The sequence below is a fragment of the Aptenodytes patagonicus genome, chromosome 2, assembly GCF_965638725.1.
Source record: "Aptenodytes patagonicus chromosome 2, bAptPat1.pri.cur, whole genome shotgun sequence".
Classification (NCBI taxonomy): Eukaryota; Metazoa; Chordata; class Aves; order Sphenisciformes; family Spheniscidae; genus Aptenodytes; species Aptenodytes patagonicus.
Genome location: NC_134950.1, coordinates 146660585 through 146679329, shown reverse-complemented (window position 1 = coordinate 146679329; position 18745 = coordinate 146660585). Strand labels below are relative to the sequence as shown.

At 42.2% G+C, this 18745-nt stretch overlaps 1 protein-coding gene across 2 annotated transcripts in view; it reads left to right on the top strand.

Annotated features, from left to right (window-relative positions):
- The first annotated feature begins 1745 nt into the window (after nucleotides 1-1745).
- The window catches only part of CDK14 (cyclin dependent kinase 14), a 329864-nt gene continuing 312864 nt past the window's right edge, over nucleotides 1746-18745 (top strand). For both annotated transcript variants that reach the window (XM_076331548.1, XM_076331549.1), the window contains exons 1-2: nucleotides 1746-1869; nucleotides 8128-8159. In XM_076331548.1, the coding sequence (XP_076187663.1) occupies nucleotides 1779-1869; nucleotides 8128-8159 (123 nt within the window). In that variant the 5' untranslated portion in view covers nucleotides 1746-1778. The remainder of the gene's footprint in view (nucleotides 1870-8127; nucleotides 8160-18745) is intronic.

Below are 18745 nucleotides of genomic sequence, written 5' to 3'. Positions count from 1 at the left end.
AAACTGTCTGTAGATTCAGGGGTTGTGCACAAGACATTTTACCAGCATTATTGTACTGCTATATAGCAGGACAATTCCCCATTATCTTGTATGCCACAAGAGACACATGCATAAGCACATATAGTAGATTATAGTAGATAATAGATAGATTTCCACCTCAAGATGCTACATACTTGCCACCCCTGCTGCATTGTAAAAGAAAGGTCCGATCCCAGAGCTTAGAGTTGCAGATGGCTTGAACCCAACTCACCTAAACACTTGTCTAGACAAACGTGCTTCCAAAATTGAGTTAACAGCTCTTAGCTTGGACACCGTCTAATCCCAGTAAATTGCATTAGCCAGCCTCATTAAAACCCAAGTTCATTTTAATCAGATAACATGCATTAAAATACAATTTGAACCATGCAAACCTGGGCTTTAAAATGTGTTACCTAACATGTATTGTTCTCGAAAAGTACCTACTTTATATTTTAGACTAGACATGGCCATCCATCTTGATGGGTTAACCTGATTTGTTTTTCAATAATGTTGGTTCAATTGAGTTAACAAGATCAAAAGCTCCCAACACTCATTAAGTTGCAGGCTAACGCACTTGAAGGCATATTATCTGGCTATGCTTTGAGATGTAAGTGGAGCAGAGCCCAAGTTTCAACTTGAAGGGCTGGGTGCGTCCTTAGGGCAAGGTGCCCTTTTCCTACCACCTTCACCACAGCTACTGGGGTAGCATCCCACCCAACACCCACCCAGAAATTAGGCCGGGAGGGCGCCTTCTTCCGTCGTAAAACCCACACAACTTGCACGGGCCTTTAAAAGCCACGGTCCGAGGGAGAGCGGAGGGTTCCCTCGGCCAGAGGCAGACCACCACCGGCCCTCGGCGTGCCCCACGCCGGCGGACACGGTGCCTTCTACCGGCTCGGGTGATAACGAAGCGCATTCCCCGGAGACCGCGATGCAATAGCTTGGGGCGCCGACACCCCTGGGTGGACGCGGTGTATTCGTTCCCCCTTCCAAACGCTACCACAAGCGTCTTTCACGCTGCCCCCGCCCTGACGGCTCCCGACGGGGACTGCCACACCGCTCCCTCCGCTCGGGACGCGCCCGGAGAGAGCCCGCGTCCCTCGGCCCGGCCCCAGCTCTCCCCGCCTTCCCCCCTCACGCCCCCGCCGCTTCCTCTCCCGCCCGCCTCACCCCGGCAACCGCCCGTCCCGCCGCCCGGGGAAGGGCGGGGGCGGCTGCGGCTGCGGCGCGGAGCGGGCGGGGGCGCCGCTGGTGCTGCGGGGCTGGCGGCAGCCCGCTTCGCCGCCTGCCAGCGCGGGCAGGGCCGGCCACCTCCCCCCGGCCGCGGCACGGGGCTCCCCTGCCCTCCCAGGCTCCTCCTCCTCCTTTCTCTCAGCGCACCCTCCTTCCTTCCCTCCCCCCCTCCCTCCCTCCGCCGGTGCCCGCAGCCCCTCGCCGGACTTTCATTTCACTCCTCCACCTCTCCTCGGCGCTGCTCTGCCCCCCTCGCCCTCCCCGCCGCGTCTGGCTCTGCCGGGGCAGCCCGGGGAAGGGGGCGGGACGGGGCTATGAGCCGGGCGGCGGCGGCGGGGAGCCGAGCGGCAGCAGCAGCCGCCGCGGCGTAGGGCTCCTTCCCCGGGCGGGGCCGGGGCTGTCCCGCTGCGCCCGGCGGCTCCCCGGGGCGAGGGGGGGGGGGAGTCCCGGAGCCGGAGCGGGGGTCTCTCCCCGGGAGCCAGGGGGAGCGGGGGCGGCGGCTGACGAGCGGCGGGGGGTCGCCCCCCATGTGTGACATGATCGACTCGCAGTCCGCCGAGAAGATCAGCAGGATGAAAAAGTTGCGGAGAACTTTATCGGAGAGCTTCGGCCGAATAGGTGAGTCCCGCACCCGGACCCCGACGGCGCTGCCCGGCGCCCCGGAGGGGCTCGCGGCGGCGGAGGGTGGGGGTGGCTTCGTTGTCGGGCAGCCCCGCGCCCGCCGCCGCCGAGCAGCCGGGCAGGAGCAGGGGCGAGGGTGCCCGGCGGTGCCGGGTGAGGGGGTCGCTCGGTTGCTTGTGCGGCGGCGGGGCGGTAGGTTGAGCGCTGCAAGGCTGGAAACACCCGCGCCGACGCCGTCCCCGAAAAACGTTTCTTGGGAAGAAAGCTCGGGCAAATAACAGCTCTTTCCCGGCAGTGCGTGTGCAGCCCAGGCAGTGCTGCATGGGTCTGTAAGGGAGTTAGCCCAAAATAGGCTAGAAAAAACAAACTATAAATGAGAGTTGTCTAGCGTGCCTCCATTGCCAAAGAGAAACCTTGGCAAAAAGCGAATGGTTATTTTCGTTTTGTTGCAGGTCTGGTAATTTATTTTTTGTTCGGGCTGCATGTTGTTTTAAGTTGAGGCATGAGATGCTGAAGCGGATAACGGCGGCCCAGTGATTTAGGAGGCCAGACAAAAGAAGCCTGTCTGTCATCTGCTGCGAAGTCTTGTCGTTCTTTCGCTGACATAAAGCGTCCTGAGGTAGCGTTATCTGAACGCTGCTGCCGAGTGTGTTATCTACCGGTGTCACCACACCGTGTTTGGCTTTGACACCAGTTTATTTTACAGTTGAATTTGTTACCGAGAACAATGCCAAAGAGTTCTGGTCTGCTCAGAATGGTGTTTCTCTTGTCTCTGGCGTACTATGTTGCTTAATTCACTGTTCATAGCATTAAGTCCCACTGACAGCATCAACACACAGCTGAGCAGAGAGAGAAGGTACCTTGGAGGAGGTGTGAGTTATCCCCGGGCTGGCTGGGCAGAGCAGCTGGAGGTAGTGCCGGAAGGCCGGGCAGCGGCTGGGATAGGCGAGCGGACGCAGCAGCCCCCGTCCTTGCAGACATTCTGTAAGGGCCCTTCCACAGCCCTCACCCATCGGTCGTCCCACTGGGACATTTTTCCTTACAGTTCGTCTGGCTGGCAGACGTGGGTCAACTTTCAGAGCTGCTTTGTCCCAGTGAGAGGATGTGAAGTGCCTGCTCTGCAGCCGTGAGCTGTGGCATTCGGTTCTCCCTCCATAGCCCTACCAAGGAGGTGCACTAAAGTACGTGGGCGTTAAAATTTTTCATGTGTTGTGTATGCATTCGATGCATTACCTTTAGCTTTTAAGGACTGCAAACTTTAAGTGTAGGGTAACATTTGAAATCAGGTATCTTTTATTGTCCTACTACAAGATGAAAAAGACTGAGAAAAGCTCATTCATATTTGTAAACCAGAGAGTTTCAAGGGTGCCAAGTTTCAATTGTGAAGCGAATGTCAAGTCATGGTTATAAATCTCTCTGTCCCAATAGGAAAATAGCTTTCACCTATCATCAGTCTTAAACTTATAAAATGCATTTAACTTTTTCTCATTAGGAAAAAAAAAAAAAAGCGGTCAGGTGTTTGGCCTGTCACGTGTCTGTGTGCGTGTATATATACACAGAGAGACACTTAACCAGAACTGTGGGAAGGTTTCACTAATAGTGGAAGTCATTAACAAAGAAAATATTTTGAATGAAGATGCTGCTTTGTTGTAGCAGTGACAATCCTGTTAATGCCTTTTAGGGAGCAAGGGCCCTCTGGCTGGTAATTTCTGCATGTTTTAGTTGGCTCTGTTGGATGATCATCTCTTTTTGTCATTTTTCACAAATTAAACAACCTTTTAGTTTCCCTGGGAGCTTTGGCCTGATTTTAGGTGCACGGATTTTTACGCCTTCCAGCTCCTCCAGTTCTTTGTGCGTGTGCGCAGCAGTGTAGGAGTATGGTCCGGTGCCTGGTTGGTTGGTTGGTTTGTTTTGTGATTAAAACTCAGCTGCTACCAGCAAGACTGTTCAATCTTCAGATGCTCAACTATTTTGACCATCATTCTGGTAACTGCACTTTGAGCAAAAAAACCTTCTAATTTATCAGTATGAGGTTTGAACATAGTCCACTCCCTGATACCCAGAGCCACAGATAAGCCCAAGCAAAGCAAACCTATGTTTAAAAAAACTCTTAATTTGCATACCGGGAAATCCTCAGTTAAAACACGTGCTGTACTTAACTCTTATATTGCAATGAAGGAGAGAAAACAAAAACCTCATTAGAAAAAGTCTTTCTGGGTATTTGTCATTCTGGTTTTACAGCTCTTTTTGGAAGAGCTGGTTCCTTGGTGAGATTAGCAAATTACTAATTTAATATGTATCTAATCTGGAACTTTGTCAGTCATCTGTTCAGTTGTGATTTATTATCAATAACTATGATGATCTTTTAGCTCTGCCGGTTCTGCTGCAATTTATGTGATTTCATAGGTTTAAGGACACAGTGTAGCATCATGAGCATAACCATATAAATGATACAAGAGTAACATGGTGTTTGAGTCAAATAATTAGTGAGTCAAACTTTCACACGCTGCAGGAGGGAACACCTGATGGCCATTCTTGGAATGGTAAGGCACTGCTAGGCCTCCCCCCTGTGTTGGCGGTATCCCAGCTGCCAAATACAATTCTTCCAATAGTACAAGACCCCTTCATTTTGATACCAAAGTTTATATTAGCCTGTTGGATAAGAGTGATGGAAATATATCCTAATTGTCATTGGCAGCGGTTTGTGGTTTTTTTTTTTTTTTTTGCTAGGGCTTGCAGGTTGATACTCAATAAACTATGTTCAAGACCAACTTCTCCCCACAAAGTAATCCTATCTATTTGAGAGGCTGTCTCAGCAATGACTTTATAAGGTCATTTTTTTTTTTTTATGGTGTGCCACAGTATGTTAAGTAATGTTTGAAGCTATTTCCCCATCATCTTTAGATAAAAGAGGAGGTGGTCTTAAAACCAGCTTAGTTATCCCTGGGGCACAGCAAAGGGCCATTATTTGGTACCAACGGTAGCCTCAAGTAGACTTGGCCCATCTTCTTAACTGTGAACTGATGCTTTCCAGCCACTACAGCCAGAGACTGGCAGAGGGTGGTGAAGATCTGGCTGTATTATACATACTCATCCTGCAGAATTATGATCCATCCCATAACTGTTAGAGTACCTAGTACTGAGAAGGTTTATTTTGCTGAGCTGAAAAACGTGGTGTGTGAAATTGTCCATCTCTGAGCCTTCATCCTGAGCATTCGCTTTGGGCTATGTGCAAATCTGGTAAAGGACGCCATGGCACCATGATGTGTTGAAAGAAATGCATATGGTCAGTGGTGCCAAACTGAAGTTAATATGCTAAAATAGGCAGGATGGCTTTTTACTGCAGAAATTACGTGCTCACAGTTCTAGAAAAATAAACTATCTTTGCAGCTAAGGCACCCTTTCTCCTGGCAGAAGTTTTTTGGTGTTTCAAGGAGTGTCCCTCTTAAAACTTAGCTCGTCATAAAGAACTTACATTACTAAGAATCTGAAAAATTTACAGAATTCTTTTTATTGATAGGTTTCTGGCAGCCTATCCATTTTTATGCAAACATCCAAATTAGTTCAAAAATTCTGATTTCCTTCCTTACATACTGTGTTGTCCATATAAATGAACACATCATACTGTATCTAACCACCTGTTTGAGATTCAGTTGATTCACTGTTTATTTTAGCATTTAAACCTTTATTAGGTTTGGTTCTTAGTTTTACGCTTTGATAGTGATGTAATTAAAATTAATAATGAGTAATTTTATAATATTATCATCATCTTTTAGCTATGTAAAGAGTTCTTGGCTATGCATTTGTTGAAGTTCATACAGTACCAAAATCATATTTGAGATCTCTTCAGCTCATGCCATTTAACTTCTGTTTTCTTATGCAATTTCTTTAGTCAAAAACTGACACCAGGGTAGAAAGAAAGGAAGGAAGAAAGAAAGAAAGAGAAAACATTGCTGAGATTGCTCACAGTGCTCTGAAAGCAGTCTGTGGCCCTTCTCAGCATCCCTGGGCTTTGTTACTAGCTCCTCACTAATACAAAGGTTATCTCCACTAATCTCCTCTAATGTACACTCACATAGCTCACATACCTGAGATAATGAGAAGTTCATTTGTAAACAGTTTATTTTTTTAAAAAAAGAAAAGGATTGCATTGATGAGAAAAAAAACATTTCTACTATAATTTGTTGTATAAAATATGCTGGTTTGATGATTTCTTTTGAAGAGGCTATGTAGTGAATTGGTTGAGAGTGAACTTATTATTAAACAGAATCTGATTAAATCAGTGGCCAGAACTCTCATATTCTTATTTTTGGAGATTCTTAAAAATCCTCTTTTAGTCAAATGTAGAAGTTAAAGTAAAGACAAGCCAAAAATACACAGTGGATCACAGATTCCCATTTCTTGTTGTTGTGTTACATTGTGAATTTTGTTTGGTTATCTGTTGTTTGGCCATTCCTGGAATGTTTTGGTCATGTGAAAATCTTGTGTTTTGGTAAGGGAGAAAAGCTTGTCAACGTGACCTAGGTGTGTCATATACTAATTTATAGCTTGTATGTCGTTGTGACCTGAAAGGTAAATGAAAAGATTAGAAGTGTCTTCTTGAAAAGTGTTCCACACGTTGGGTTTTTTAATTTCTTTCCTTTTTTTTTTTTAATGTCCTGACTCATAGTTCTGGGTACTTGGGATTGGCAGTCTGAAAATGTTTTGTCCGGTCTTCAAAACCATAAAAATGCATTTCATGATAAAAATGTACAATGTGTGCCTCAGATCTCCACAGCAAAATCCCAGTTTGTTGTTTTGGTTTTTTTTTTTTTTTGTTACTGAGCATGAAATCTAGATAAGTAATTGTAAAACAGTAATCTTCAAAGATTTGAGGAAAGACATATTTCATGTCCAAAAGAAATGGGAATTTGAAAGCAATGGAGGGCTGGACGATCCCTGCTTTTCTGTAAAAGGAGAACTGGGATTTGTGCCTTGCTGCCCATGGCAGAGGTTGTGGAGCTGCAGCACTTCTTGCAGAGGTGTCCTGCCTCTGTTATGCCTGTGATACAGCTTCTACAGTTTTGGGGTGTGTTTTTTTTTGACGCTAATAACGCTGTTGCTTCTGAAGACAGCGTTTGGAAGAGGTGGTGGTTTAGAAACTACTAGCGATTTGAAGGCAGGAGGAGCATCTAAAAGAGCAAAGAAAATACTGGAGTCTAGATCCTCAACCGTGCTAGGTGCTTTAGTATTTATCTCCTGCAGAAATAAATGCATTTTAAGTGCAAGAAACACTGTGCTGCTTAAGTGATGAAGAGGGAGCCTTCTGGGGCAGCACTGCACAAACTGTATGGTCATGCTGGTGACCTCCCTCAAATTGCAAACCTTCATGGTTTAAACTGAAAAGAAATAGTGCAATCATCAATGCAATGGTTTGTCTTACTTTAACTCTTCAAGAGAAGTAAATGAAGAGCACTTTCAGGTCACGGCGTGCAGTACACAGTCCCTGGTTTGTCTGATTGTGGTGTACAGAGAAAAAGAACCAGTCTCGTACCTTCAGACTGACACAGTTCAATGGAGATTAGGAGAAATTAATTTTCTTTACATTTCAATAAAGATATCTGGTATGCTAAAGGAAAAATTTTCATCAGCTTAATCTTTGCTACAACTTCAGAACTATTAATGTCTTTATTTTCTTGCTTTACCAGTTCACATGATTTCTGCACTGTTTTCCTCTTCCTTGTTTGTTCATTAATTGCTAGTTAACAGTGTAAGACAGACAGAAATCTCTTCTGCTTTAGTGTAAGTCATACTGTGGAAAAAAAAGAACAAAGAAAAAAAGAAAAAATAAAAAGGAAAAAAGCATGCTACAATGCATACTATTTCATAAAGGTTTAGTACTTGACAAACTGAATACATGGTTAGGTGTTTATTATACTTTTCCTTTTTGAAGTTCAGTCAGGCTCTCCATAAAGTGTTTTCACGCTCACTAGGAATTAAAATAAAAAAAACCTTGCGAACTTGTGTTTTCTTCAACCTGAGAGGATAATATTTTTCATAAATATGTAAATTTACTTTCTTGGAAACACACTGTGCAGTCCTACATTCCATTTACAGATTCAGATTTTGAGTATAAAATTATTATTCATGCCAGCCTGTTCTTTCCTATTATAACAGGAAAATGCTGCTCTGTTTTTCTCTTTTCTGGTGTTAGTTACTTTGTGCTCATTGAAATGCAGTACAGATAACTATTTCTTTTTTCCTTTTATTTTAAAGCCTTGAAGAAAGAAGATAGCAGCTTTGATGAGGTAGGTTAAATATCTTTGTACCTTATGTAGTCCAGATATGCCTTAGTATTTCTCACTAGTGCTAAAAGAAAAGATAGTAGTGTTACGACACGCATATGTGTTAATACATGCATATTGCTCGAACATATTTTCATTTTCCAAATAACTACCAGATGAATTAGTTGGTTGAAGGCTCTGAATGGAATGCTTGGGGTTTTTTTGGAATATAATGAAACTGAATGTTGTATGAAAAGTGGTCATTTAAAAATGTTCCATGCAGAGAAATGTTGCACGCAGAGAAAATACTTTATAGAACTTTACCCATGGTAATTCTCATAATTGTAGGCCTGTACTGTAACAGACAGTGAAAAAACATCACTCTTGAGAGAACACCTTATGTAAAGTGCTGCTGCATTGGCTTCTTGCTGACTATGTCAACTGAGATAGATGCTTCTTATGAAATAAACCCACCACCACCACCACCACAAAACCAGCAGCTAGCTGTACTGGTAAAACTGATACTTGATTATTTGGTGTAATCAGTTTGTGGTGCTGACCTATCTGAGATATGATATGTGTGTTAATTTGTAAAATATGGTGCTCATGATTTGTGCTTGCTTTTACTTATGATAGGCTTTGAGAAGTTCAGGTCAGTACACGTTGTCCTGCAGCGCACATTTACGCAGGAAGAGGCGTAGGTCTTGGTGTGATGAGTTGTCACGTTGTAGTCAATGCTTGCCTTGTACTTCCCTCTGCCACCATAGCTGGAAGCAAATGGTAATATTTTCATGTGTTGATGTTACGCTTCTGGCATTTCTGTGTTTTCTTCTTCATTGCATGCTGTAAGCTTAAATTCTTGGCTGATTACAGTGAGATAGCTGCTGTGTAATGCCAGATTTTAGAATAAATAAATGATGATGTAATGTCCTTGATACTGGATCAAATCAGACTTCATCTCTTTCTAAACAGATCGCACTGAATTTTACACCCCTCTGCTCAAATTCAGTAACAGTGATATAAATGTTTTGCGCTTTTCTGACGTGTGTTGCAGAGACCTGTAACTCAGCTCGACCCCTCTCGGGTCTGGAGTGAAGGTCCTGGGGTCAGACTCTGCTTTCAGGAACTGTTGTTGGATCACGCAATGGTCCCGACTATTGTATTTCTCTTATAACTCTGGTAGAACTTGATTCCTCCCTAAAAGTTACACCCATGCGGACATGTGGTTGGTAGACTCTGAATCCTTGTTTTACAAATCTGGTCTGTTTTTGTCCAGTACTTTCTTCTGAAGGCCGCAGTGGTATATCTGTTCTGTAACCTACCCAGTAAATACCTGGTATTAAATTTGATGCAGAATTTGAAAGGATCTATAAAAAAAATGCTCTTATGAAGATGGCATTTTTTCTGTCCCCTCCCCATCCCCAGGATTGTTTATCTAAAGGTTGTATGTATTTTCTTTAAACCTGACTTTCTGTTTGAACAGGAGACAACTTGAGCAAATTTTTATTTAAATTCAGAGGGTTTGGGGAAAAAATAATTTTTCAAATATGTTTTTAATGGAATCTGACAGATTGTTGTTGTGAGTTACTGCAGAGGTAGCAAGAGAAAGCTAGTGGGAAGGGTACACAAAAGAATTTTCTTCCATCTCCTGTAAATAGGGAAGAGCTTGATGTAATATTAGCATCAATTGGTTCCATAGTTTTAGGTGACGCTTCTTAGAAGAAAGAAAAGTGTGCTAAGATTTTATGTTGTCCTTGTTATCTCTTCAAACTCAACGCAACAGTTCTTGGCAATTATATAGCCTAAAGTGTGAATCAGAGAATGGGCTGTACCGCTTATCACTTTATTCCTTTCTTTTCAAACATCCTTCAAATCGGAAGATAAAACAGTCTTTAGTAACAATAGTGTACCTGATTGTAATGACACATACTTCTAAGGGAGAGAATATCTGTGAGCAGAGGAGTGGGCACATTTGTTGGTCTCAGAAGACTATCCTGAAAAACACTACTAAGACCGTACCATGTTATAAAAGGAAGGCGATCTAGTCTTCTGGCTAGTGTACGTAGTATTGCTACACCAGGGATGCAGTTATGAAAAGAGTTATGACGACAATAAGTGGGAATATCGGATGAGAAGGAGAGAGAGGAGGTAGTTGTCCAAGCGCTGTTTTACTTCAACTTTGTAGGTCTCCTGCTACGAAAAATGATATAGTCAAATATTGAAACATAAATTGCATTCAACAAGCAGCATGTTCTCCCTGTACAGTTAGTGAAAGATCCTCTTTCGCCTTTCATGGTGCTGAAAGATGCTGTGTCTCCCCTTTCCTGGAGGGAGGTTGGCCTGTGAAGTGGGGATTGAAGAAGTAGCAATGAACTTGCAGGGAAGGACTGCGCTCCTGACATGTCGATAGAGAAGGACTGACGTTTTTTAGCCTGTGAAGTTGCGACTGGGACACCAGTAGCAGAAGCTGGCCAGCAGGGACCTGAAATCACTGAGCAGGGAGGGAACGTGGGATGAAGAGGAAGATGACCTATCTAAAGCCACAAGGTTTGGGTTTGCAGCGCAGTCAGTTGTCAGGTTATTCTGCACATTGTAGGTGCTACATCAGGAGCTTACTTGTTTGTCCTTCAGGAATTGAGGGGCAAAAACTGAGCTGTTCAGGGATGTTACTCTACCTACTTCACACTTGCACGCAGTAGCTCAGAAATGTACAGCACTGCAGGAAGTCATCTTTCTTTTGAAGAGAAATGACTGAAAATTAAGATATCAAACGTGACAGGCAAGTGTATCACATAATTGCTTTCTGTGGGTTATGAAATTAATTCCTCTAGTAAATTAGGACCAACAGAATCATGGACAGCAAAGTCTGTGAACAAGTTGCATGTCAGAAAATACTTTTAGTTACTTCCAACTATGCAGGATTGCTTTGATGTCTTTGGACCATTAGTGTAACAAGAACTATAGAATTTGTCCACTCTGTCTTATAACGGTGGAACTATTTTCTCTTTCACTCAAATGAATGTGATCAAGGCCAATAACATGTGGCTGAATTGCAGCATGTTTGTTGGAATGACAGCCAGTGTTGATGTTGTGACTAACCTCATTGCAAGGCTGGCAACCTGTTCCTTTGGTTAGCTGCTTGCTGTTACGATTTATTTTTAGATTATTGTCAGTCAGTCTCGAGCTGTTGGTTCTTGTCCTTCTGTTTTTAGTGGTTTCTCTAAGCACTTAAATCATGGTTTGAGACCTTCAGTCATATGTATGCACCCTAGATAAATTAATATCAATGTCATAATGAAATCAAACCAAAATGATCTTAAGACTCAAAATCAATATGAATTGCTGTGATTATTGCTTCTTATGTGGTCGGTTGTATTGCTGTTGTTTAGTTATATTTTAATGTTAATTTTGCCCAATATCAAGAGCACCTCTTTTTTTTTTTTTTTTTAAGGCCACCTTCCTTAGGAAATTAGGATATTGTGATTGTGCCTGCTGCATATGTAATACTTTCTGACTCCACCCAGTAACTTTGAAGCTGGCCGACACTAGACGCCTAGATGCTTGGTGAAAAAGCATGTGAACTGGCTGAGGGATATATATATCCCCTGATGGAAAAGCTGGAATGCAAGTTCTTGTGAATATAGGAGAATCTGGTTGGAGATGTTATGAATACTCTGACCTCAGCAAAATCATGTACTCCTTACTACATTTAGAGTCTCCAACTCTGAGGATGCAATATTTCATTTATTTCACTCATGGAACAATTGTGTGTTTGGAGTGGAAGTGTGTGAAAGGGGAAGGAGTTTTGCCAAGTTATTTCTTGATTCTGTAAAGTGCTTGCTCTCTCAGTCTCTCTCTCTCTAAAAAAACCCACCCAAAAAAAAAAAAAGGCTACGTCCTCTGTGGGATGTTGCCATGAAAAATGTCTTGGTTTAAAGGACACCCGTCTCTGAACCAGAACTCTTGTGTAGAGAATACTTTGAATTTGAAAAGTTAAAGGGAAGGGTGTAGTTGGAAAAAAGTAGAGGTCTGTAAAGAATGAACAAGAGGAATTTGAAAGCCATAATGCAGGTGGCACATAATATACTAAATAACATTTGTGCATTTTTTTAAAGTTTTATTTATAGTAAGTAGCTTGAGAGAGAAGTGCATGTAGGAAGTATAGATACGGAACTATATCTTTACCTTCTCCTCCTGCAGGAGAGGGTCTGGATTATGGAAGATGGAGGAGAGGGAAATCTAGCCCTCTTGCGACTGAATGTTACTTTTTTCTAAGATCTTGGAATAAACGTTGATTATTTCACTCCTGGGAAACTTAAAAGGGTGGGGTTGGTGTGTGACAGACTTAGGGAAGAGCCTGTGATACAAAGGATTTTGGAAGCCTGCTTGTTGTCTGTCCTCCTTGGGTGTGGTAATTCTTTATTGATCTAGATACAGTAAAATCGTTACAAGCCATGGCTGAGCTGTCTGCTTCTTGACGACTGTTTATATTTAGGAAGCAGGAGACTGGTGACTACTGAACTGCTTTATGTTGTGATGTGTGGCATGTTGTGATGGAGAATTTCCAGAGAAGTGATTAGAATAAGTGTTGTATGGGTAATGTTTATAAATGGCCGGAATACCTTCGGGGTGGGGGTGTTACCAGTGCTGAGAACTTGGGTTTGACTTAGGGTGTATGATGACTTTGATGCAGTTCTCATCTGCTTAATGCTGGGACAAGCAGGTAGTGTGTGGTTATCATGTGGAAGGCTGATGGGAAAGAGATGTAGGAAGTAATGTTAGAAAAATTTAAAAAACCCTAAAACTGAATTTGGAAAACATAGAAGCATAGGTGTCAAAGCAGTTTCTAAATAATACCAGGGAACTGGGTCAGAAAATCTTCATCTGGTGGTTTAAGTTACTTTGCCAAATGTGTGCAAAGGTGGTTGAAGTGTCTTGAGAAATGGGTCCATTCAGATGTATGTCACAAAGCAAGTGAGAGGAAACACAATTCCAGGCAGAAGATAGCAACTCAGTATTGGAAGTTGCTGCTTGTGAAGTGTTACTTGAGGCATGGCACAGGCAATTTTTTTTGGGGGGAAAGAGGGAGGTAAAAGCTCGATAGTGTAATCTGATGCCTCCTGCAGGAGGCCCATCTTCATTTATGTAATTGTCGGATTCACAAGGTCTTTGTGTGTCAGATAGAGATTTTTCCAGTCTGCCACCTTTGGGAGGGGGGATGGGTGGTGATGATGTTGTCTCATGAGCCTTTCCATTACAGAGGAGATTTCCTGGCAGATGGTTTGGTGGGTTTGTGTTCCTACCACTCCTAACGCCACTTCTTCCTCCCCCCAGTACTGTCCACTTACACTACTGAGGATCTGGTGTCGGTCCAGTGGTTCCCTAGCAGCAGATGGCTTAGACACCAGCTTGCCCTGCAGATGTACTGGTCTCTGCTGCCATGTGCCGTGTCTTTGAGGCCATTCCAACGAACTATGAGTCTGAATTGTGTCACTAGTTCTTAGGATTGGTGTGTGATGCGAGTGTGTGTGCATTTGTAGCAGAATAGTGCCAGCACTTCAGCTTTTACAGAGCCATTCTCAGCTGCTTAAAGGGAATAATTGTTTCCTCTAGATGAGGACTGATAATATTGTTAGCAAATGTGCTTCAGGTGAGTATGAGAATGAAGAGCATGGATGGAAGAGAGCAAATATTGCCATTCTGCTGGAGAGTGGCAGCTTCTTATTGGATCAGCTGTGGGACAGATGTGCCTTTCATCGGTCTGTAAAAATGCTGGTTTATGAAACTTCAGGTGGCTTAAAAAGAAACCAAAACAAGCCTTGGACAGCCTCGCTTAATTTCTCAGAGAATTAACAGTATTTATATGGTGACTAGGGATTCCTGTCACTTCCCTGTGCTGTGTTGCACGTGGAAGAAAGTTGGGTTCTGGAAGATGTGAGACACTTCAGAACCAGGTCTAGGTGACCACAATGCAAACTAGTAAGTAATTGAGAGGTGGCAAGAAAGCCACCAAGAAAAACTGACTGCAGGATGGCTGCTGTGTTGTGTCTGGTTTCAAGGCTTTGAAGCAAAATTGGAGACCATGTGGAAGGTTTTGAGATTTACTTGGCAATGACTTTTTGCTCATTCAGAACAGGAATTGTTCTTAATGTTAGGGGATAAATCTGGGCTTTAGGAGACCAAAATTTGAGAACCTTTCTGTTGTGCTTAGGGAAGAGTTTTCATCTCAGAGCATCCCTTAAATCTGTTGAGTGGCAGTGGTTTGACTTCTTGTCCCAGCCATCGATATATTCAGTTGTGTATTCTTCTGCCTGGCATGTTTGTTGACCGCATCCAGTTACCATTCAGAAAGTGTATATTATTTTCACGGGGTAAGAAAAACGGTTAAGTCAACTGTGAAACTGCTTACTCCCCTTCTCTGCCTTCCCTTCTCCTATGGACACTGGATGGAAGAAGGGTTCATATTACTAGTTAATATGTATGTGTCCTTTGCTTAATTTTTTTTTTTTAAATGGGTGGAGCAAAGGAGCAGAACTTGGTCTGAATCCATGTCCACAGCAGTGACTTGTGAGGGTCTGGCCAAAACACTGACATATATAAAAGCTTTAACCTCAGTTGTGGTCTGCAGGCAAATGTTTTAGCTATCAGAGAAACACTGCAAACTGAAAATGAATTTCCAGGCCTACTTCTCTCACTTGTGCATGTGTATTTTTGTGTCGGATGTTTCTGTTGATCAGATGAGAGGATATATGCATTCCAGAGATGTGGAGTCTGAATGCAAGCTATTGTTATTTCCATGAAGTATGCTTACATGTAAATCCTGCTGTTTATTTTCTTGGGATATATGGGGTATAGTAATTTATTGGTAGATCAAATAGAGTAACAAAACAGAGTACGTTACATATGGGATAAGTAGCTGCTTGTTCTTGGCCTTGCTGGGCAATCTCCTGGTTGCAAGGCAAGAAATAATCCTGTGACTTCCTTGATGGGTCTGTCTCTTCCATCTTCTTTGTACTTAGACCTTATTGCTTTTTTTTTTTCTTTCTTCCAAGCCACACTACTAACAGATACATGACTATATTTAAATCTTCTTCTCATGAAAGGATCTAAATGAAAATGATTTCTGTCTACTTTTTAGCTTTCCTGAGAAATTCTGCATGTATGATGCCTCGTCTGCTGTGTGTCACAATATCACTGACAACCATATATTTGCCAGATCCCATCCACAGTAATCAAGGTTCTGAGTCAATTGACATCTCTTGCTATTTATTTGGAAGGGATAAGAAAAGGAGATTGCAGGCTATGACTAGTTTATTTAAGCAAGATGGATTTTATATGCACAAAACAATGTCATTTGGATGATATTAAGGCCTAAAGAAATTGTCATTGCCTTACACCTGTTTCTCTATATATTCTGGAATTTGTTTATCCCTTTTCCCTTCCAGCAAAGCTTTCTACTTTGACGCCAGTTGAGTCATAGTCCGGCTAGTACTACTTCTGTTCTTTTCAGGTACAGCAATTCTTATCAAGTCTGAAAATTCAAACTTGAGTATTACAGGTTATTTAAATGTGAAATATTGACGGTGATTTAACAACTAAAAATAAAGAGTGAGTGCTGCTGAAAACTTAATGATAAATTAAGTGGCAAGGCCACTGAGAGAGCACATAGTGCATTATCACAAATTCCAAGTAACAACTGGAATTATTTGTGTTTGGGCTCTCCTAAGGTAGTTACTTAATCTGAATTAAGTTTCTCTGTAGGATCCGTGTGGTCATCTTTTTCAGTGTTGAGAAATGAAAGCAAAGCTACTAGCTGTAGAAGTTATTTGCTGCTGTGCTGGCCCAGGAAAACCGGTGGCTTACAGTATTTTTCCTGCTGCCATATGCTCAGCAAAGCTTTTCTTTGTATGTGAACTTCTTAGTCTGATAGCTCACATATACAAAAAGATGTTCTTCCATAAATACATGTTTGAGGAGTTTTCCTGTTTCTTTTAGTGAGAGTAAAACTAATCTCTTGTTACCAGTGGATTCTTATTTGTACGTAATCGCATTCAGCGCTATTTCGCTTTAATGGATCTTTGTCTTCCTTTTCTTCCACTGAAACTGCACATTCAGGCTCAGGCACGGGTTGTGGCCATGGTGATCCTGAAACTGTACCTGAGGCTGGCTTCATGCTGTTCTTGAACTTGTTTTCTGAGTCCCATCTTGAAAATTCAAATCTGAAGGAATTTGTCTGAGGTCGCTTGCTGTGATTAGTTAGGTCAGATATGCCCTTCAGCTTTGACATCTGGAAGACTTCCTGTTATCCCAAGTATGTTGCAAGAAGTAGTGCAGAGGCTTGGATGCATATTTTTGGTTCATAATATTTTTCTTAAGTTAATACACTCTCAGCTGAAGCATTTTTCCTCACTGTATTGTTAGGCAGTTACAGAAAGCAGTTAGAAGGAGAACGTATTGAAATTCATATAGAGCTTAATCAGTGTCCCCTTCTTTTTATCTCCATCTCTCTATTAACATACAGTGATTGTTGCTTTCTGACAAAGAAACAAGATTTTCACATGTTATTTCTTTGGAAGTCCTTTTGTTCTTGTTTTGTTTTGTTTTGGAAACCAGCCACACACACATCCCCCCTGTCCCCCCATGGGACTGGTTTGTCTAACCTCTTCTGTATCCTTTGGAATTAGTTGTCCTCTTATTATAACAGTTTCTGGTTTCATTTTAGTTATTTCCTTTTATCCAATATGGTGACAAAAACTGTATCATAGTCCAAATGTCAGTAGCTGTCGGTTGACTCTTAGTCACACATATAGTTCTTTGATTTCTTTTTTTTTTTCCTGTTTTGTGCTTGTTTTTGTTTATAGCTTAGTCTTAGTGTAATTATCGATATTCACCATTTATCTGCTGTTTATCTTGTTCTTAAGCTGGTATTGTTTCCTTGTCCATGGTGACAAGGATGCTACTGCAGTCCTTGCCAGCTGTCGAGGCAGCTGCAGGGGGCATGGGAGCACAGCCGGGGTGGGAGCTGAAGTCCTGAGTGGAGTGGGCAGGGAGAGAAGGGAGCACCTGTGGGCTGGCTGGGGCTGCCGGGGCTGTCAGACACTGGCAGAAGCGATGGAAAGTGTGGTTTGGTGGCTTTCATTTATTTATTGGCCTGCTAAACAGCCAGACTTATTAAATGATCTCCAACCTGCTCTGCTTTGCTGATGCCAATTACTGATGCAATTTTACAGTTAAAATAGCAATCTACGCTTGCTCAGAAGAAGTTAGTTTTTTAGCTTATCCATGTGAAGAATGATGCCGGTTCCATTTGTCAGATTCATTATCGTTCTTACCATGCCTTGGCTTGTTTAGATGTGGGAAGTCTCTCATGACTGCAGGTTTGCTCAGTTTGGAGGGAAAGAAAGTTTTTTATTTAAAAAAAAAAAAAGGGGGGGGGTGGCAAAAAAAAAAAAGGCACTATGATTTATCTTGGCTCCCCATGCACAGAAAGGAACCAGATAGAAACAGGATGTTTGTTACAGGCATCTCCTGCTGACCTTGGAGATGCACAGAATTCCAGAAACGAGAGGACAGCATCTGGAGAAATACTTGAGTTTTTCTATTTAGTTAGTCAGTTATTAGTGTGGTATGGCTCAGTTAAATGTGATCTGTCTGGCCATCATCAAATCATGACAGCAGCTCAGAGAAGATGAAGGGGTATACCTAATTTGCTTGCTCTTCAAAAAGGCATGCTGTAGCACTTCAAGAATTTTTCTGTTCAAATCAGTAAGAAAATGGTATTTTTATCTTTGAAAGTAAGTTTGTAGTAACTAAGCAGTTATGAGTTAGACTAAGTACATATATTTTTTTATACCTCAAGAGCAGGTCTTTTCAGTGGTGTGGAGAGAATGCTTAGTCATGCATTTTATATGGACATTAAGACAATGGGTTCAAATGATGAGCTTTACAAAGTGATGATATTCAACAAAATGCTATTTCAAAAGTAAAAAATTTAAGTTACTGTTATGAAAAAAAGTTCTAGCATATTTGAACAAATACTGTCAGGGAACCTGGGACTCTTTTTCTGAAAGTTCTGTCTTCTGCATTAATTTCAGCCAAGTTCTAATTGAGATGCTCTGGTAGGTTTATTGCCAGCACTAATTATTTCGTTCTTCCAGAAGTGGGATGGAAATGATGTAGATTTTTACAGTTGAAGTGATGTTTCATTTTGGTGTCACCAGTTAAGCTTCAGAGAGGACACCTGTCTGAATCTATGCCCATAGGACCTAGCAGAGCTCATGAGTATATTTAATACTCACTGATGAGGAGGTGAGCCCAAGAGGTGATTTCAAGAGGCTGCTGGGGTTCAGTGGTGATGCAAGACTTTGGAGCAAAAGTTCTACTGTGAATGGATCCTTATGCTGGAAACCTATGTGAATTGGGTTTATTTTATTGTTAAAGTTTGGAAGAATGCCATGGCTCTCTTCCTTGCTCAGTTTCTATCTCTTGTGAAAAATGTAGAGAGAAGGCCTCTTGGAGAGGAAGGCAAAAAATGGAAAATGTAATTCTTTTTTCTTTTGCCAAAGAACATAGATGGAATTGGAGATATTCAGTGGGAATCTATTAATTAT